An 18,549-nucleotide genomic window follows, 5' to 3' on the forward strand; every position below is an offset into this window, starting at 1 on the left:
GGGGTGTAAGGTGAGGTTACAGGGGGCAGTGCCGTCAGGGGCAGACGGTGGCCACTCCCAACCAGAGCAGATCAGATGTTTCTGGAAGACTCCAAGAACATGAAGCCGACAGAAGAGCTGAATCTGACCTGTTGAAGAGAGACTTAGACAGTTGGTAGAGAGTGGGTGTGAGTTTTAGCTGGTCTTAAGTACAGAGAAAACTGCAAACAGAAAATGCAAGGTTCACATTACCACAGGAAATGCTGAACTGTTTAAGAGGTAACTTGAGCACAGATTATTCACTGTGCTAAGCGGCATTTTCACAGGCATGATTGCTGTGCAGGCTGAGTACCAGTTTACCCATGGTACATCTCAAGCAGGCGGGGGGAACTGAGGAGAGCGTGTGTTCATGAAGACCGGCAAAGAGAGAAGAAAACCCTCAGCTTCCAAACCAGGACATCAGCCAGTCACACGAAAATAGAATATGTTAAGGCATCCCTAAACACGCCAGGAAGAAAGAGCAAAATGACCGCCCCCAACCCAGGGTACAAACAGTGAGGCAGGGAGCACACAACCATAGTTCTCTTTAACACGTGTCTTAGAGAAATATTTGAGAATTTTAAGTTATGTGACTAGAATAATTTAGTAAAAACTGAAAATATCTGTCAGGTGCTATGTTCTCGAAGTCCCGAGGGGGCTCTGTTCTTAGATGCATTGTATGAATGGACAAGAAAAATGGAGGCACAAAGAATTCAGGTAACTTGCCCAAGGTCCTACAACCAATTAGTATAAATTATGTCAATCACTAGTACAGGGTTAAATCGTCTAATTAGTATCACAGTCAGAGAAATCTTTCCACTCCAGCATGTCCACCTCTCCTTTTCTAAGTGCATCAAGACAGCATTAAAAAAAAAAAAAATCCAACACTGGAATAAATAAAAATACTCCATAAAGACCTGGAACACATGTAGATCTCAAACATGCTTTAATGCAAAATGGTCCCTAAGCTTCAGTGTCTGGACTAAATACTCGGGCCCTGTCTGGTGGTGCTGTGTTAGGAGGCTGTGGAACTCTTAGGGGGTCACTTCTGGGTGGGCCCTGATGTTTACAGCCGGGCCTTATTTCCTGCCCTGGCTGTGCTTCCTGGTTTGTGCTGGCTCTTGCCGCCTTGCCTTATTTTTTGCTTGACAACTACGCCCTCGAAAACTGCGAGCCAAGGTAAATCCTTCTTAGCTATGAGAAAACTGATCCGATCTGATAAAATTCCAATTAAAAATGAGCAGAAGACTGTACAGACATCCCTAAGGATGCCTGAATGGATAACAGCACAGAAACAACACTTGATATGACCTGCTCGCCAAGGAAGTGTATACACCAGGACCATTTCCCACACACTAGAAGGCTACTGTCCAACAACAAAGTCTGGAAGGCCACACAACTGGTGGAAATGTAAGACTGTGCAGTTGTTGTAGAAAACAGAATGGAGTTCTCCACAACGAAGCAAACAAGCAACACAGAATTATCACTCATCCATTTCCACCTCTGTGCACACGACACCGAAGAGTAAAAGCACAAACTTGAAACGTCCGGGGTAGTATTCATAAAACAGAGATGGAAATGACCTAAGTAAGTATCAGTAAGGGACTGAATAAGCAAAATGTGGCCTAGTATGGTTTCTGTTGTGTGACACACACCATGACCAGAAGCAGCTTAGTGGAGAAAGGATTTATTTCAGCTTATACTTCCAGGTCAAAGTCCACCATGGAGGAAGTCAGAGCAGGAACTCAGATAGGAACTGAAGCAGAGAGCATGGAGAAATGCTGCTTGCTGCCTGGCTCATGTCCTGATTTAAGCTTAGTTAAGTGTTCTTATACAACCCAGAACCATCTGCCTAGGGATAGGACAGGTACTCCCCCCCCCCCCACATTAATTATCAATCAACCAAAGTCCCTATACTCATGCCCACAGGCCAATATGATCTAATCTAGGCAGCTCCTCAATTGAGGGTCCCCATTTCCAGGCAACTCTAGGTTGTGTCAAGGTGACAATAAAAACTAACCAAGGACCTGGGCCTAGTGGCACAGGACTCTCTGCAGAAGCAGGAAGATTTCTATGTGTCTGAGGCTAGCCTGACCTACATAGTGAGATGCAGGCTAGCTAAGGGTCCATGATAAGAAACTGTCTCAAAATAAAACCAAAACAAGAGCCCCAAACTAACCAGGATAGAGCTATACACTATATGTATACAGATATAATGTGTGTATTACACACACACACACACATACACACAATGAAATGAATAGTATTCAGACACAAAAAGGGATGGCATTCTGAAAAATATTCTGACACACATAGTTATTAAGGAAGTATTTTAATAAAGTAAATGAAAAGGACGAATCTATGATTTACTTACACAAGATACCTAGAGCAGTTAGATTTAGAGTACAGGGTGTCATAGAAAAAAGGCGGGAAAGACAGAGTCTGACCTCAACAGATGAGGCTGTTACTAGCACACACAGCAAGGGGAAGCGTGTCTCCAAAGAGAATGGAGGGGCCTGCAAGGGGGACAAACTCTAGCTGGGACATTCTGTAGAGGCGAATGAGGGGCTGAAGAATGAGAAATGAATGTAGCCATGGGGGGACAATGTGCAGGTCTGTGGTCTCTCCTTCCCAGAATCGTTTGCTAAAGCAAGGCAATCTCAGCAAGCATTCCTCTTTGTGGCTGACAGATAACAGTTGAACAAGGCCAGCTGTAACCTCCTAGGGATTTTGTTTTTACAACTGAGGCAGTCTACCAGAATCGATACAGACAGACAGCAGAACAGTGGTTACTGGGGGATGAAGGACGAGAGACTTGAGAGTTAGGAAGGAGGAATGAAAGCATTGTGGAGATGGACAGCTGCGACTTCAATGCAGTGACTGAAAGGTTTGGTTTAAATACTTATGTAACGACCCGCACGCATAACCACTGAACCACAACAGAGGAGAAAGTCAAACAGGACTCAACTACTGAGCCTCAAAAAGTATGGATAAATCTCAAAATAACTATGCTAAGTGACTTAATTCAGGCCCAAAACATTTTAAAGGAATACATACATCATTTCACTTGTGTAAACTTTAGGAAAGGACAACTAATGACAGAAAGCAGGACTTTTGAGGCCCTACGTGTGGAATAAATAAGGTGCAGAGAATTCTATAGTTGAAAGCCTAGGCCCTTTGCTGGAGCAGCTTCCCATCGACTGTCTGAACTTAACTGGGCTGTGCTGGCGTGCGCTGTGACCCACCACCGCTGGCTCTTCACCTCCCGCGCGCAGCAACCCTCTTCCAAGTCTCTGGATTCTCCAGGAGCGCATCGGCTCTCCTCTCCCTGTTTCACTCCCTCTCTCCCCAGAAGTTCCGCCTTCATACTTCCTGCCCCAGCTATTGGCCTTCAGCTCTTTATTACAACCAATTGGCAGTGAGACAACCTGATACATCTCTCTAAGTATCTGAGCAGGTGAGGAAAGACCAGTAGTTACAAATATAAAGCTGGTGGTGGACCACAAAAATGACAATATCAAAATCCTGCCACCATTAAGCTCTCTGCTGGCAGAGAATTCACAATTGAAAATACAGGGACACACCTTCACACAATGTGAAGGAAAGTCACCCTGGCACTAGATCTGTGGATGCCCTGAGACAGCAAACAAGGATTCACCAAGGGCACAAACACACTCCTGGGGCCCTGGTATACTAGTTATCCTGGCTGTGACGATGGCTTCACAAGGGTGTCAGAGAATACTGCACGGCATTTAACCCGACTAAAGCTACTGGGAGCGACTTCTCCACCCTTGCTGCCTCAAGCCTTCTCTTGACTTGGGACTCCCCTGCTGGTCTTCTTCAGCCCTGGCACTGAAGTCCTGCTACTCCCGCGGGGTACTATCCTGACGCATACCAGTAATTCTACCTGCTCTAATGTGGCCCATAACTTCATTATTGTAGTAAATTCTTCCAACTCTCCTTCCTGTTCTCAGTGCTGCCTCCTTTCTACTCAAAATCCTGTGGTGGCTCCCATCTCCCTCCAGGTTCAAGCCCAGTATTTCCTATGGCAAAAGAAGAAGGCCCTACCCTTTCCCTCCATAGTCTCACCAGGGGCAGCGATTTTTGTCTTGCTCACGGTTGCACATTGAACTAGTAGACAACTGCTTGGCAAACAGGAATGTATAGCGACTACTGAGTGAACACAGGATAATATACTAGATGGTAGAAAGTGGGGAGGGAGCACCCAACGTTTACAGAACCACGTGAGTTCTGCAAAGATGTCAAACTTTTGTCAAATCAGTTCTGGGACCTAAAATAGAGATACTAGGAAGTGTGAGGAACAAAGAAATAACACTTTAAAAACTATCAATGCTTCACAACCTCCAGCTGCAATTACAAGCTAGGTTTTCACCATGTTAATGATAAACTATGGAGTATGGAGCTACTTACTCCACAGTAAAGATTCAAGAATCAGCTAAACAAATTATACCCTCAAAATGATAAACCTTTTCCAAAATAGGAGGCCTGAAGTCCCGAGGAAGTTGCTGTAGGGCCTTAACTTTCTAGACTATCACACATTGCACAAAGATGCATGGATTAGCCTCCTTGGTCCTTCAGAAAGATCCAAAAACTAAAGACGGGAACCCATTACACTGGGCACTAGTTAAAAATGTATGAATCATGTGACAGGGAATTGCTCCTTCCAGGAAAAAAAAAAAGGCAACAGGAAGATGGGAGGATGGTTTAGTGGGTAAGAATCCTTGCTCTACAACCATCAGGAGCAGAGTCCAACCCTCCAGTGAGCTCAGAACTGTAACCTCAGTGTGGGGGAAATGAGCTTCCAGCTCACTAAGAGACCTGTGTCAAGGCAACAGGGGGAGAAGAACACCCATTGTCTTTCCCTACTCTCTCTCCATATGCACATTCAGGGCAGAATAGCTGCACATCCACCAGTGTTGGTGTTTTCTTTTCTTTTTTTTTTTTTTTAATTTTTAGCTATTTTATTTGGGTTCTTACATCTACCACCTTCTCCATCTCAATTCTTTCCAACGCTCTGAACCAGGTAGGAAAGAAAGAAAGAGAGAAAAAGGGGGCATTGAGTTCTCTTTAGACTACTTCCTGCTGATGAGAGGCATTGAGTTCCTTGGGGCAAGTCCAATCTTCATCTCATAATGTCTTGTATCTTTTCTCTCAACCACTTGACAAGCCAACAACAGCAGGAGCAGGAGCAGGAGCAGGAGCAGGAGCAGGAGCAGGAGCAGGAGCAGGAGGAGGAGCAGGAGCAGGAGCAGGAGGAGGAGCAGGAGCAGGAACAGGAGCAGGAGCAGGAGCAGGAGCAGGAGCAGGAGGGAGGAGCAGGAGCAGGAGGAGGAGCAGGAGCAGGAGCAGGAGGAGCAGGAGCAGGAGCAGGAGCAAGAGCAGGAGCAGGAGCAGGAGCAGGAGCAGGAGCAGGAGCAGGAGCAGGAGCAGGAGCAGGAGCCAGCAGGAGAAACAGCTGCCGCCTTCTCTGGAGAGCGCCTGTCCCTCTCTGGCATTTATTCCCTTTCCACAGTCCTCCAAAATTAAGCCATCTGCAGCCGGTAAAGATCACACCCCAGCCAGTGCAGGAGTCAATCACAGGTAACTGTGGTAGACAAACTGAAGCATCCTCACATCCCATGCCTGGGATTAAAAAGAAAAAACATATTCACATAACATAACCGGGCTTTTAAAGAGACCAAACCTCTGAGGATGTACATGCACACATTACTCAGATGCATGCATGCACACATAGGTATATTCTTGCACAAAAGGATAGCTAGAGTCTGAATGGCATCTTTGAAGGAGTTTCAATCAAAGAACAAGATGTTGGACAATATTAACTATAAGTTTTAATGCCATCCCTGCTAAATTTCATTTTTTATAACTAGGAGTAACAAGCAATTGCCACCAAGCCTGAAATATATGAAAATCAAATACTCAGCCTATTTACATATGGTTCCCCAAAGCCATTCCTGATTAAAAAATGTACCATTTCAATCTTCCTTCTAGAGATATCTATTAGCAGGAAATTCATGCGAAGTCCAATGAATTTAGAATATAATTACACGTATCCTATACAAATTACTTCTCAATGGCTTCTTCTCATGAAAATAGACCAAAGACCAATGATCAGCTCATTTTAAATATACAGGAGACTCCCTGGGAAAAGGCAGTGAGAGCGAGTCCACAAAGACCTTAAGCTGCAGCTCATTCTAGTTTAGCAGGAGATAATCACTTCTGATCTGAACTCCCAGTGTACCTTGGGAAGCACGCCCTGGGTAAGCTGCGCTCTCTCACTGGTGCCCCTCACTGAGCAACTGTCACCCTGGTGGAGCTGCTTCCTGCCTCCCCTTGAAGGCTAGAACCAAGGGATTCCTAGAGTGCCTTCCAGATCCAATGTGGCATCCTCCACAACTGCAATCCCAAGAGCACACCTGATCTCAGCCAGTCTTTAAAGACAAGGAAAGATGTGACATGTCCCTGGATCCCAACACTGTCCAGAGGACCTAACATCTTCAGCAAGGAATCCTTTGAAGAGATGTTTCCATGTGCTGTAACCTCTCTAGCCCTAATGAGCCCTAAATAGGACTTGAACCCAGGCTCTCTTAAAGTCCACCCTTACCAAAGTTCTAGTGAAGATGTAGAGGCTAGAGAACTACACACAGCGTTTGTCACTTGGTTTGCACACCAGCTGACTCTAAACCACAGACACAGAGAGGCAGAAGAGGGCTCCATTTCACAGAATATACACATCCAGCTCACCTGAGTCCTGAGAGTGTACGTGCTGGAAAGTGTGCATGGAGGAGAGGCACAGAGGAAGGGAGGAGGGAAGGGGGCAGCACCGGAAGGGAAGGCTATCCGAACAGTCCCTTAACCAGTCTAGGAGCCGGACATTCCCACACTTTAAAACCCACATTCCTGAAGCGGCTGTACAGCTCAGATGGGGCAAGGGCCTCAGATGCAGCCTTATATGCCACTCCGCTAAGGAATTGACGCTGTGAGGCCAAAGGCCTCTGGCCTGAATCCTAACCCTGCCCCCACTAGCTGCACAATGACCAACAGGTGCCTGTTTCCGCATCTGATAACATGAAAGGTACAAGGACGGCGGCTATGCACCCCTTACCAATGCAGATGCAGTCTGAGAATCGCATCCTGGGGAATCTTATCCCTACAGGAACAATACTGAGTGAACTCAGCCAAGCCGTGATGAAGTAAGCCAATCACTTCCCACGACCTCTTGACGCCCTCAAGAGACAGTGTAAGTATGAGATGGATGAAGCTCCCACACACTTACCACAGCATAGAGCTTTATAGGAACCTTCTTAATATTTACAAGGAACACACACTAAATCAACAATAAAATAAAAAGATAACCTAGTAAATACGTGGACCACACAATCAGTTATGATCATTACCTGGGTATATGGACGTGACAGGACATGCTGTTCTTACAAGGCGGCATCACAGGTGTGCTCACATGCATAACTTAGTAACTCACTGTGCTGTGCTAGTACAAAGTCACTAGATAACAGGAAAATCTCAGCTCCATTACAAGTTTACAGAGCTAACATCATACATGTGGCCACTGATCAAAACAGTTTTCTATGGAGCATGACAGTGCTTCAAGTCTACATTAGTCACTGGGTACTGTGGGCAAGACAAAGCTGGCTAGAACACGTGAAGGAGGACTTAAAGCAGCTGGCCACAGCAGGCACTCATTGGAGAACCCCGAAGTGCTGTCACTATTATTTGATAGAGTCTGGGCATCTTGGAGATTAGGAGAACAAAGGAATCACACTGCTCTGCTCTTACAGACTAGATTTCTACAAGTCTCTATTATTTTGCATGTAAAATTTATGTGTGTGTGTCACACACTCACCTTGATATAGAGGTCAGAGGGCGATAATTTGCAGGAGCCAGTTCTCTCTTTCCCACCCTGTGGGTTTCTTTGGTGCCTTTACCTCCTGAGCCATTCCACAGCCCAGCAATTCTGTCTGGACAGTGTGCGTTTTCACTCTTTCCCGGTCTTAACTACCCACAATCACAGACATTTCATTGATGCTACTGTTAAAATCTTAGCCTCCTTTCTTGGCCGCCCGTGAGAGGGAAGTCATTAGACTTCCAGCCATTAGACTGCAGTCTGGAAAGGACAGCAGGGAGAGCACAAAGGCAGCCCTGCGCCTGACCCTGTGCCTGCGGCTGTGGCTGCACCTGTACCTGCAGCTGCTGCAGCTGCACCTGCGCCACCACACCCACTGCAGTGGGTTTTGAGAGCTGCAACCTCAGGAAGGGCTAACCAACTCCACTGTTGCCTGTGGAGTTCTCATATCCCCAGTAGGACCATATCATAGGTCAGAGGACACTGGCTCTTCCCTCTCATACGGCACTGAATTACTTCAATGGATTTTCAGGTTGCCATTGCTACTTGAGATGTCATTGAAACTGGTGAGATTTGCAACCATTCAATTCCTTCCTTGCTTTGGACTGGAAGCCCAGGGTAAGTTGAGAAAAGATGCTAATTATCCTAAGGAAATTTTTGAGACCAAAAAAATGAAGAAATTTAAGAATGCCATGAGATAGATTTTTTTTTTTTTGGTCTTAAATAGTTTTTTCAAAATAGCCGTTCAATCAAATAGAAAACAAGTAACAACAAAAATCTGACAAAGCAACTGGAATTGTCAGAAAATATTGACCTTAAAAGTGCTAGTGCATTCTTTCAAAGGACTTAGTACTCTCTCGGTTTGCAAAGGAAGGTCTAATACCTTATTACTTTGTCTAATAATCAGGTAATAAAAAAGGTCTGAGGAACTCTTGGGACCCTAGACACACAGAAACAGGAGAGCAGGAAAAGACGGCTAGGCCAAGCGAGTCAGCAATCTCCAGCTCTCCGTGCTAAGGCGTCAGTCGGAACCTTAGAAGAGGAAAGGAAACGGGAGCGTCCGCCTGCAGAAGCACTGAACTGCTTCTGCCATGGAGGGCCGTATGAAAATGACAGGAAGCCAAGACCAAGTCCATACCAGACACACGGAGACAGACCATCGAGAGGGTGATGGCAGGCTCAATAGACATTCTGGCAAGCTAAGACTGTGCACCAGTGAGAACTGAGGGCGACTCACCATTTTCCTGGTTCCTGCCTCGTTCTCAGCAAACTACCTGTGGTGACTGAACAGTCTACCCTAAGCTTTACAGAGGGGCAACTGACTGCACCGGTCCAACAACCGCTGCTCTGCTGGGCGACGGGAAGAGAAAGTGACGGCAGTGCTTACATGCAGAATACTTCTGCACATGGAGGAACAATGTGCCAGAGAGTATTTAGATGGGGATACACTGGTGAGACAGGCCAGAAAAGGAAAGGTAACCCAACACGCAGACATGCATGAGGTAGCTTATACATCCTCCAAGCCAGAGTAGCATGCTTTCCCCCGGAGCAGACTGTACCTTCACAGCTATAGCTGTACACCGCCACGGCCGACCTGTCTACCAGGTTCTCATCGTGATGCCAGCTCACCGCCATCTTCCCCATGCCGAAATAGGGCTCCTCTTTTAAGTATGGCATCTTCTGAGGGTCCATGAAGTTCAGCAAAGTCACGTTGTAGGCTGCTCTGCTCTTAATGTCCACTTCGTCGTCGCAGGACGGCCCCACACCAGCCCTGGGGAACTCGGCCATGCACAGGGGCACAGCATCTTCATTGGCCTTCTCTCTGACTGCCAGTTCTTCCAAGGCCTGGATGGTCTCAACCTGTAGGTAGTCATTGAGCTTGAGGAAGGTCTGACATGCGGCGGCGATCTCAGCCTCTGTGTAATTGATGGTGCAGTCCTTCACCGGCCAGGGCACCGTGAAGAGCCTGGTGTTCAGGTACTTGTAGGTGCAGCCCGGGTCCCCGATGAGGATGCGAGACACCGGGGTGAGCACATCTTTGCCCTGGATCCTCACCAGGTCCCGAAACAAGCAGCCATGCTTGTGCAGCGTGAGGAAGGCCTCGGGGACCTCTTTGTGCAGCTCCTCAGGGATGCTGCCAGCCTCTCGGAAAACCAGTTTAGGATACTTCAGCTGCCACTAAAATAAAACCAAAGGGGGGAGACGGTTATGAATGGCTACCATCTTCTTATTTCCAAAAAGTCTGGTTTCTTTTTAAGAGTGCAGGGAAAAACTAAATTACACAGTACTTTTTCCCAGCAGGGTTCTTATCTTGCAAGTCTAAGGAAAAACCTTATACAAAACCAACGCCTGGAGACTCTCCAGTGAGCCCTGTCAGCTTGAAGCTCTAATTACTAATAATCTTCAGCACAAACAAAAAAATGAGAATAACTGGCCTTTGATCTCCCAGGCTTCCCAGGACCAAGTCTCCCCACCTTCCAACCTTCTTCCGGCCTTCAGCTTCCCAGAAAATTTTATTCATGAAGTGATTACTGTCTAGTGTCAAGTGTTTACTACTCCATGCCAGGCATCCTGAGTCACTGAGACTCACTCATTTCTCACAGCTTGACACACACTCTCAGCTCCAGTTTACAGACACAGCCCTGGAGCAAGCAGGTACTCTGAAAACTTGCCCCAGTCACACTAGCAAATACTAGCCCAGGATTTAACCCTCTGGGCTGCAGGCTGCAGTAGCTGGCTGGCTCCAGCAGGAGTAATCTTTTTTTTTTTTTTTTTTTTTTTTGTATTTGGTTTTTTTTAAGACAGGGTCTCTCTGTATAGCCCTGACTGTCCTGGAACTCACTCTGTAGACCAGGCTGGCCTCGAACTCAGAAATCCACCTGCCTCTGCCTCCCAGAGTGCTGGGATTACAGGCGTGCGCCACCACTGCCCGGCTCAGCAGGAGTAATCTTAACTGTCTGACTGAACCTCTTCCAATTACTAGCAAATCGGCTTCTGGTCCAACACTCACCTAAAGACAACTTACCTCTCTGGAAGAGAATACAGTAAGTTCTATGAACACATGAGCCACGACAATTTGATTCCTGACTGTAATACTAGTGCCCAGAATAGTCTACAAAAGGCAGTCTTACTGGTGTCATGGGCAGGCAGGGGGTGTTCAGACACATGTCACCCACTAATCCAGAAACACAATGACACTGCTCAGGGCTATACTGGCTTTCCTGGAGCCACTTTCTCCTTCGCAAAGGATTTCTAATTGCCCTGTGAAGTAATCTGACTTGTTCCCTCTTAGTTTTAGGCAAAATCCTGAAGAAAAGAGCCTAGGGATATCAGCCTACTGGCTTGACCACTGTGCTGTTCAGAACTTCATGCATGGGGAGGTAACATGCTCATTCCTGTGGCGTGTGCATGTGTGCATGCTAGTGCGTATGCACTTGTGAACATATGTGTGCAGAAGCCAGAGATCAAGGTTAGCTATCTTGTTAATCACTCATTGCCAGAGTCTCTCACTGATTGGCTAGGCTAGCTGGCCCGTGAGCTTCCGGGATCAGTCTGTCTCCACCTCCCCGCCATTGGGATGTCAGAGGTGCACCATAGCTCCTGGCCATCCACATTTGGACTAGAGACCCAACCTCACGGCTTCAGGCAACAGCCTGTTACTACGACAGCATAACCTAGCCTATTCTGGCTTGCTTACAGCATGGGGAGAGGGCAGTCCTGAAAGATGCTACAGGAAGTAGAGACAAGAAAAACAAACTCATGGAGTCTGAGAAATGGGCTCACTAAGTACGCAGATCGCCTGTCCTGCCTCCTGGGTGCCTGGGTGAGCTGGGGGGCCACAAATTCAGCATTAAAAGAGCAAAGGCACTTGGCACGCGATGAGGACTGTCACGAGACTGTGGGAGATCCACTTGGAAGGCACAACTGCTCAGCCTTGTTTATCCCAACTGGAACATGGAGACAATAGCACACTTTTTATTTACACAGCCCAGGAAGACAGCAACACACGCCTATAAGCAGAGAACATTCTGGAGTCATACCTTGTCTCAAAACAGGGAGAAGAGAAAGAAGGAGGGCAGATGGAAAAATAATAATGTTTAGGTGAAGGTCTGGGCTGCAGTGGGGAAAGGACTGAATGGCAAGGGTATGGAGAAGAGACTGTTGAGAAGGCCTGAAGAGAACTCCGGGGAGGACTGAAGAGAACTCTGGGGAGGACTGAAGAGAACTCTTGTGAGGGCTGAAGAGAACTCTGGGGAGGACTGAAGAGAACTCCGGGGAGGACTGAAGAGAACTCTGAGGAGGCCTGAAGAGAACTCCGGGGAGGACTGAAGAGAACTCTGGGGAGGCCTGAAGAGAACTCTGGGGAGGACTGAAAAGAACTCTGGGGAGGACTGAAGAGAACTCTGGAGAGGAATGAAAGGTTCTACAACTATTATGGTTATACAACTAACAACAGATCATTTACTTATACAAGATACATTATGATATCCATATTATAGGATGTGTCAAATACTTTTTTAAAGGATTAGTGAATTTGAATGTATGTTTTAAAAATGTTTGTACAAAATGAAGTATACAATTAATAACCAAGCCCTAACTGAAAAAAAAAATACTTGTAATCTATATGGTAAAAATAGAATACTCTTAGTAAGAAGCCATCGTGAATTTAGATACATATGTGTAATGCATATACACACATAATAACAATTAAAGAAAAAGAGGCCATGAACTTGACAGAGGGCAGAGGTAGGTGGCACATCAAAGGGCTTGGAGGGAGAAAAGAGAAGGGGAAAATGATGTAAAACAATCTTAAATTTTCTTTAATTGAAAAATAAAATATACAGAGCTAACAAGAGCTTACTGTTTTAAAATTATTTTTAAAAACATGTAAGCCCAGAAAAAGACGCAAGAACAATGTGGTCATACGTTGTAAGAGCTGCTGCCCTCTGAATATGTACTTTGTATATTTTATTTTTCTTTCTTTGATTTTCATGATTTTCTAAAACAGATGGGAAGTAGTTTGCATCAGGAAAAAAAATCAACAAAAAGACTATTTTAATCTAAATTTTTTCATAGCAATTCTTACATTTGCCAGACAATACCTCAGAATGCCCACCTTTGTGTGAATCTGATGCACTTCACCATGACGAGAAAGAACGATGAATGATAGCGGGCTCATTCTGCCACAGTCTCCAAGAAGATGAATGGGAGAAAATGCCTACCCGACATGTCCTGGTTAAACTAGGACCTGATGCACAGAACAGCTACAGACATTAGTTAGGGACTGTCTTTAGAGAGAACAGCGAGGAACTCTGGAGAAGAGATGAACATTAAATAATCTGAGTTCATCCTGTCAGACGGGCGGGTTCACGTTCCGTTTAGACAGGTACATGAGCAACATCAGAGAGCACACAGTAATTTGGAACAGCTGTTGGCAGACTTTCAAATATGTTAGTGTAATTTTTTTTTGATTAATCCTGTTAAAGTTTTTCCAGGGAGTACACAGTTGTGAAATTACACTCTTGCTGGTTTGGTTGCACTCTGTATTTCTTGAGGTCTAGGAACACTTACTTCTAGGGCATAAAAGATGATGTTTAGTTTAGTATTTGGAAAGGTATGTTAGCCCTAACAGGCCAATGTGCTGGCTCTCTTCGATGGACTGGAAGGTCTGCACCACTGGCTCTCCAGAGAGGCTGCATCTTGCCCACCCTGAATACACTACGGATAGAGTCTACCTTTCCTTCCTACCAGGTGATGGTCTGAAGGACTTTCATCCTTCCGAGAAGGCAGGCATGGTGCTGGATGTGCTAGCTACTTGTTTACAGGAGGTAAGATCAAACGAGGCCCATAGAACGCTGTCTTCAACTGAGAGAACAGCTGTAACTAGACAGTGGCCGTGGCCAGGTCCAACGAGACTCAGCTCTAATGTGCTGTCGAGCGCTCTGTGGCTTCATATCTGGAGCATCACGCACGCTGCCCTTCATAATATTTTCTACATAATTTTGATTGAAAATGCTTGCAACTTGGCAACCATCCCAATCCTAAGAGGCTATGCGCTTGGCTGAGCCCCCAGCTGTGTGACGCCACACTGAGCCCAGAGGAGGCACAGCTCTGAAGACCCATGGGGGATCTGCCGTGGCCCTGACTACCAGGCTGGTGAAAGCAACCTGCCGCTCCACAGGTGGCACAGCGTTGGTTCATGCAGTCATCTACTCAACAGCCCGTGCTATTTTGTGTGTGTTTCACATCCAACTAGTACGTGTTATGCACCAGTCACTGGATAACATCCATGAATATGCTGATAACAGTAAGCTAGGTCCTACAGCTAATATCTCGTATTTTACCTGCTTAGACAGGATGGAAAGTGAAGGAACCCCACTGCAGAAGGCCAAGAACAGGATGAGGGGAGAGTTGGAGAGGAAGACCTGGAAAAAGCCTCACGTAGGGGCTTAAAGACCTGTCAAGAGCATACCTTCTGCAAAGTACTAAGTTCCAGGAATACGAAAGAACAAGATATCCCCACACTCTGTGAGCCTGTATCCTGGAGGAGACAGCCAGATATAAATCTATAAGGATGATGCAGCTTATTCTGATGTGAGGAACACTTTAGAGGAACACAGAGTTGAGGGCATGCGGCTGGGTGGCTGTGGTGAGCATGGCTAGGTCACATCTCTCTAGCCAGATGGTGTGAGGACAGAAGAACGAAGGAGTGTGGACGCCAGCCCTGCAGAGACCCAAGGGAGGGACCCCAGGAGAAGGGAGCACCCTATAAAAGTCTTGGGGAGGAGTGTGCTTGGCTCTCTGCAGTAGAGTAAGATGCCACAGTATGAAGAAGTTGTGGGGTGAAGGGTTGAGAAAGCGAGAATTCAGGTAAGGGGACAGTGAGCAGCCGAGGTACACTGTGCTTCACAAGCCAGTGTCCAGTACCAGGCTTCTAGACTTCTACTCAAAATAAGCTGGGAAGCCCTCAAAGGACTCTCAGCGAGAAAGCAGAAGGAGCAAATTAAAATAGAGCTTGTGTGTGTGTGTGTGTGTGTGTAAGTTGGCTCAGTGGGTGAAGGCACTTGCCACCGATCCTGATAGCATGATAAGGAGAAAACCAACCCCACAAGTTGCCCTCTGACCTCCATATGTGTGTGGCACCACACACACACACACACACAGGCACAATAGAAGAATGACTAACATTTTAAGCTGTCCCCCAGGCTCTGCTGCCGCAGAGGAAGAGTGGAGAAGCTGGCAGGCAGCTGCAGCAGGAGCTCTGGCCCCGGGTGACCGACCGCAGGGACAGAAAGCAGGCACCTGACACCTGACCAGTGGGATTTCCTGGTGTGTGGCAGGTCACAGAGCACAGCAGGCTATAACCTTCCCCACTTAGTTCTTCTTACACAACACACAATCAGAAGTGGCTGTACACTCCATGGAGACAGCTAAGTACCAGAAGAAAGCCAGTGGGTTTTTCTCCAAGACCTCAGGGCTTCAAACTGTCTTTTTAAATTTAGTTTTGTACATTGTAAAACAAATATATGTTTGCTGCAGATAATCTGGCCGACTAGATAAGCTATGAGAGCTCTCTGTCACTACTGGATATGAATTTTCTGTAATCACCCCTGTCTTTCAAGATGCCACCTCCTGAGGAAGTGTGTATGTGGCCTTGATTGTCAGGGTAATTATGGACAAGCAGGTGCCACCACGGGTGACAGGAGAAGAGGACAAGATTGTATTCTATGCAAGATAAAAACAAAACAAACAAACAAGAAGCCTGCACGAGCAGAGAGGTGCAAAGGCAGGAAGACCCCATGTGCTGGGGAACGGAAACGGAATGCTTTGTCTAGACAGTTTGAAGAGAAAGCAGATGGTGGGAAGGCATGTGCTACAGGGGCAATGCATAGCCTGGGACCAGCTCTCTGAGTGCAGTTTGTACCCTAGCAATTCCACTGATCAAATACATAGGCAAAAATTGTAATAAATAAATAAATAAATAAATATGCCAAAGCATCTTACCTGCTGATAGAACTCATCATCTTTGGGAGTCAGGTAAGGAAGCCAAGTGTCTTCAAGCTCTTCGAGGAGCCGCAGTTTCTGGTTAAAAATGAGAATTACATATTACTGAATATAAAGTGACCTCAAGTATAGGATAATATATTATCTTCCAACAAAAAAAAAACCACACAAAACTCTTAATGAACTTGAATGTAGATTTTTTAAAACATCTTTAATTGTAAGATGTACAAAGCACCCTATCAGAAACGACCCCGCTCAGTGCCCCATTCCCGGGAGGTAACTTCATTCATTCCTCTTGCATCTTTGCCATCAGGGTCTTCTCGTGACCTAGGTGCCCCTGGGATCAGTTGATAATAGTCTTCCAGCACAAACCTTCCTGCCTGCACGACCCGAGGCAGTTAAGCTTTCTGGGACAGCACCCCTGGAAATACCAAGCAAAGCACAGCCGTCTCCTCCTGGAACACTGGGGTATTTGGGATGCCTACTCCGGCTGTAAATTAAATGTGTCCATGTATAGTAGTGCTCCCCTTTTCAAGTTATCTCATTTTATGTGTGAGTGTTTTGCCTGCCTGTGTGTATGTGTATCGCATGCTTGGCCAGTGCTCGTAAGGTCAGAGTTGGATCTGACCTCCAGGAACTGGAGTTGCAGACAGCTGTGTAAGCTGCCATGAAGGTGCTGGGAACTGAACCTGAGTCGCCGGAAGAACAAGAAGTGTTGTGACTACTGAAGTCTCTCTCCAGTCCCAAATGGTGCCTTTTTAGAAGCAATCTTTCACCTCTAAAACAACAGCAACTTTATTTTAAGCTCTCTTGCTTCCTTTTCCAATTGGACGAAGCACCAGCTTATAAGTATCTGTCTAGCATGGTCTTCTTCAAACAGCATTGACTATTTGGACAAGTAATTGCAACAAGGAGATTTTTCAATGCATATTGAAAAATTATATTCAGGCATCTATAGAGCCTATGTTTACATGTAACATACACAGCATATATGAGTATAAAACACACACACATACACACACACACACACCTGTTCATACTAGTTATCTGGCAGAAAAAAACAGCAGAAAGCAGTTTTCAAATAATATTGGAAATTGGAAAATAGATCATCAGGGGCATTGTAAGGAAGCAGTAACTCTAAGAACAGGAATGCATATTGCTCTGGACCAGTGGGGCCTACCGGAGAGAGTGCAGGTCAGCACGAGCAAACTGTGTTTTGTTCCCCACCAACCAGAGAAGTGACCCATCTTACACCGTGCACCACCCACCCACACAGACACAGCAGCCCAGAGTATTAACCTCTCCACCCCAGGAAAGCAGACTTTCCTCACAACCCATCATGACCAGAGCAGGACAGAGCAAGCATCTCTTCCTGTTCTTAGAGAGTTACTGCTTCCTCACAACTTTCTGCTGTTTTTTTCTTCCAGATAACTACTATGAACAGGGCTGTGTGTGTGTTATACTCATATATGCTGTGTATATGTTACATGTAAACACAGGCTCTATAGATGCCTGAATATAAGGCTACGCATTGAAAATCTCCTTGTTGCAATTACTTGTCCAAATAGTCAATTTTTGACTCAAAAATTCTAGACCTTTTACATTATAATCCAAAAAACTAACGAAAAGGGAATAGAAATTTAACAACTAGTACACACGCAAGAATCAAAACAGTATCTTCTATTTATCTAATCAGTCTTCCATTTTGATGGTATTTCCTTACCCATAATGACTTCCTAATTAAGGTGAGATCACTGACCATTAGGAAGGACCTATAATAGTAGCATAGCACAAATCATTTAATACACTAATTGGCTAATGTTTTATCTTCTTACAGCAGCAGTCACTATCATAGATATTAAAAAAGCAAATGACATTTCCATGAATATACATTCTCACATTTATGTACACTAATACCACCTTAACCAAAACCCACACTTCAATTTTCATGTGAAGCTCAGGAAAGCCTGCACTTCCCTGTGATCTTTCAACTAGTTCTTAGGACGTTTTATAAACACAAAGCCCTACAATATTTATAAATGCCACCAAAAAATTACACACTGAATAATTCAGAAGTTCCACCTCACAAATACCATCTTAAAAATTTCTCCATGAGCATCTACCATTAAACCTAAGCCATAAGCTATCACCTATGCTATGTATGAGGTATATATTTCTAAGAGAAATTCCATATTTCATCGAAGACAGACTAAAGAGCTACTTCACAGGCCCACAGGCATCAGTAGGGGATGAAACTGTTTGTAACTAATGCTTCTACTAAATTATTATGTGAACAAACATTTTTAGCTCAGATGGGGTGCAGACCATCAGACATTCCACGTGAAAGGCTACACCCAATGATAACATTCCTCAAGAACGTTCTACTGTGGAGAAAGAAGAACAACATGGTCTTACTCTGCAGGAATTCTGTTTCCATTATATTCAACACTGTAAACCACCTATTGACCATAACTATCTACCACCTATTTAAACATATTACCTATTGATTCTTACATGGGATCCAATACAAAACCACAAGCTTATGTTTCAGAGCTTATTTCAGGAAAGATATCCTCCTGTCCACGTGCAATGAAGCATTTGTTGGGGAAAGCTCACAGGCAAACACACGAGGTGAGGAAAAACCA

General features: G+C 45.4%; 1 protein-coding gene across 1 annotated transcript in view; it reads right to left on the reverse strand.

Annotated features, from left to right (window-relative positions):
* The window catches only part of Fto (FTO alpha-ketoglutarate dependent dioxygenase), a 339,692-nt gene that overhangs the window by 231,485 nt on the left and 89,658 nt on the right, over positions 1-18,549 (reverse strand). Inside the window, exons 2-3 of the mRNA XM_052166101.1 lie at positions 15,905-15,982; positions 9,460-10,078 (exon numbers count right to left, since the gene is read on the reverse strand). Of these exons, the coding sequence (XP_052022061.1) occupies positions 9,460-10,078; positions 15,905-15,982 (697 nt within the window). The remainder of the gene's footprint in view (positions 1-9,459; positions 10,079-15,904; positions 15,983-18,549) is intronic.

Source organism: Apodemus sylvaticus, chromosome 21 (genome assembly GCF_947179515.1).
Source record: "Apodemus sylvaticus chromosome 21, mApoSyl1.1, whole genome shotgun sequence".
Classification (NCBI taxonomy): Eukaryota; Metazoa; Chordata; class Mammalia; order Rodentia; family Muridae; genus Apodemus; species Apodemus sylvaticus.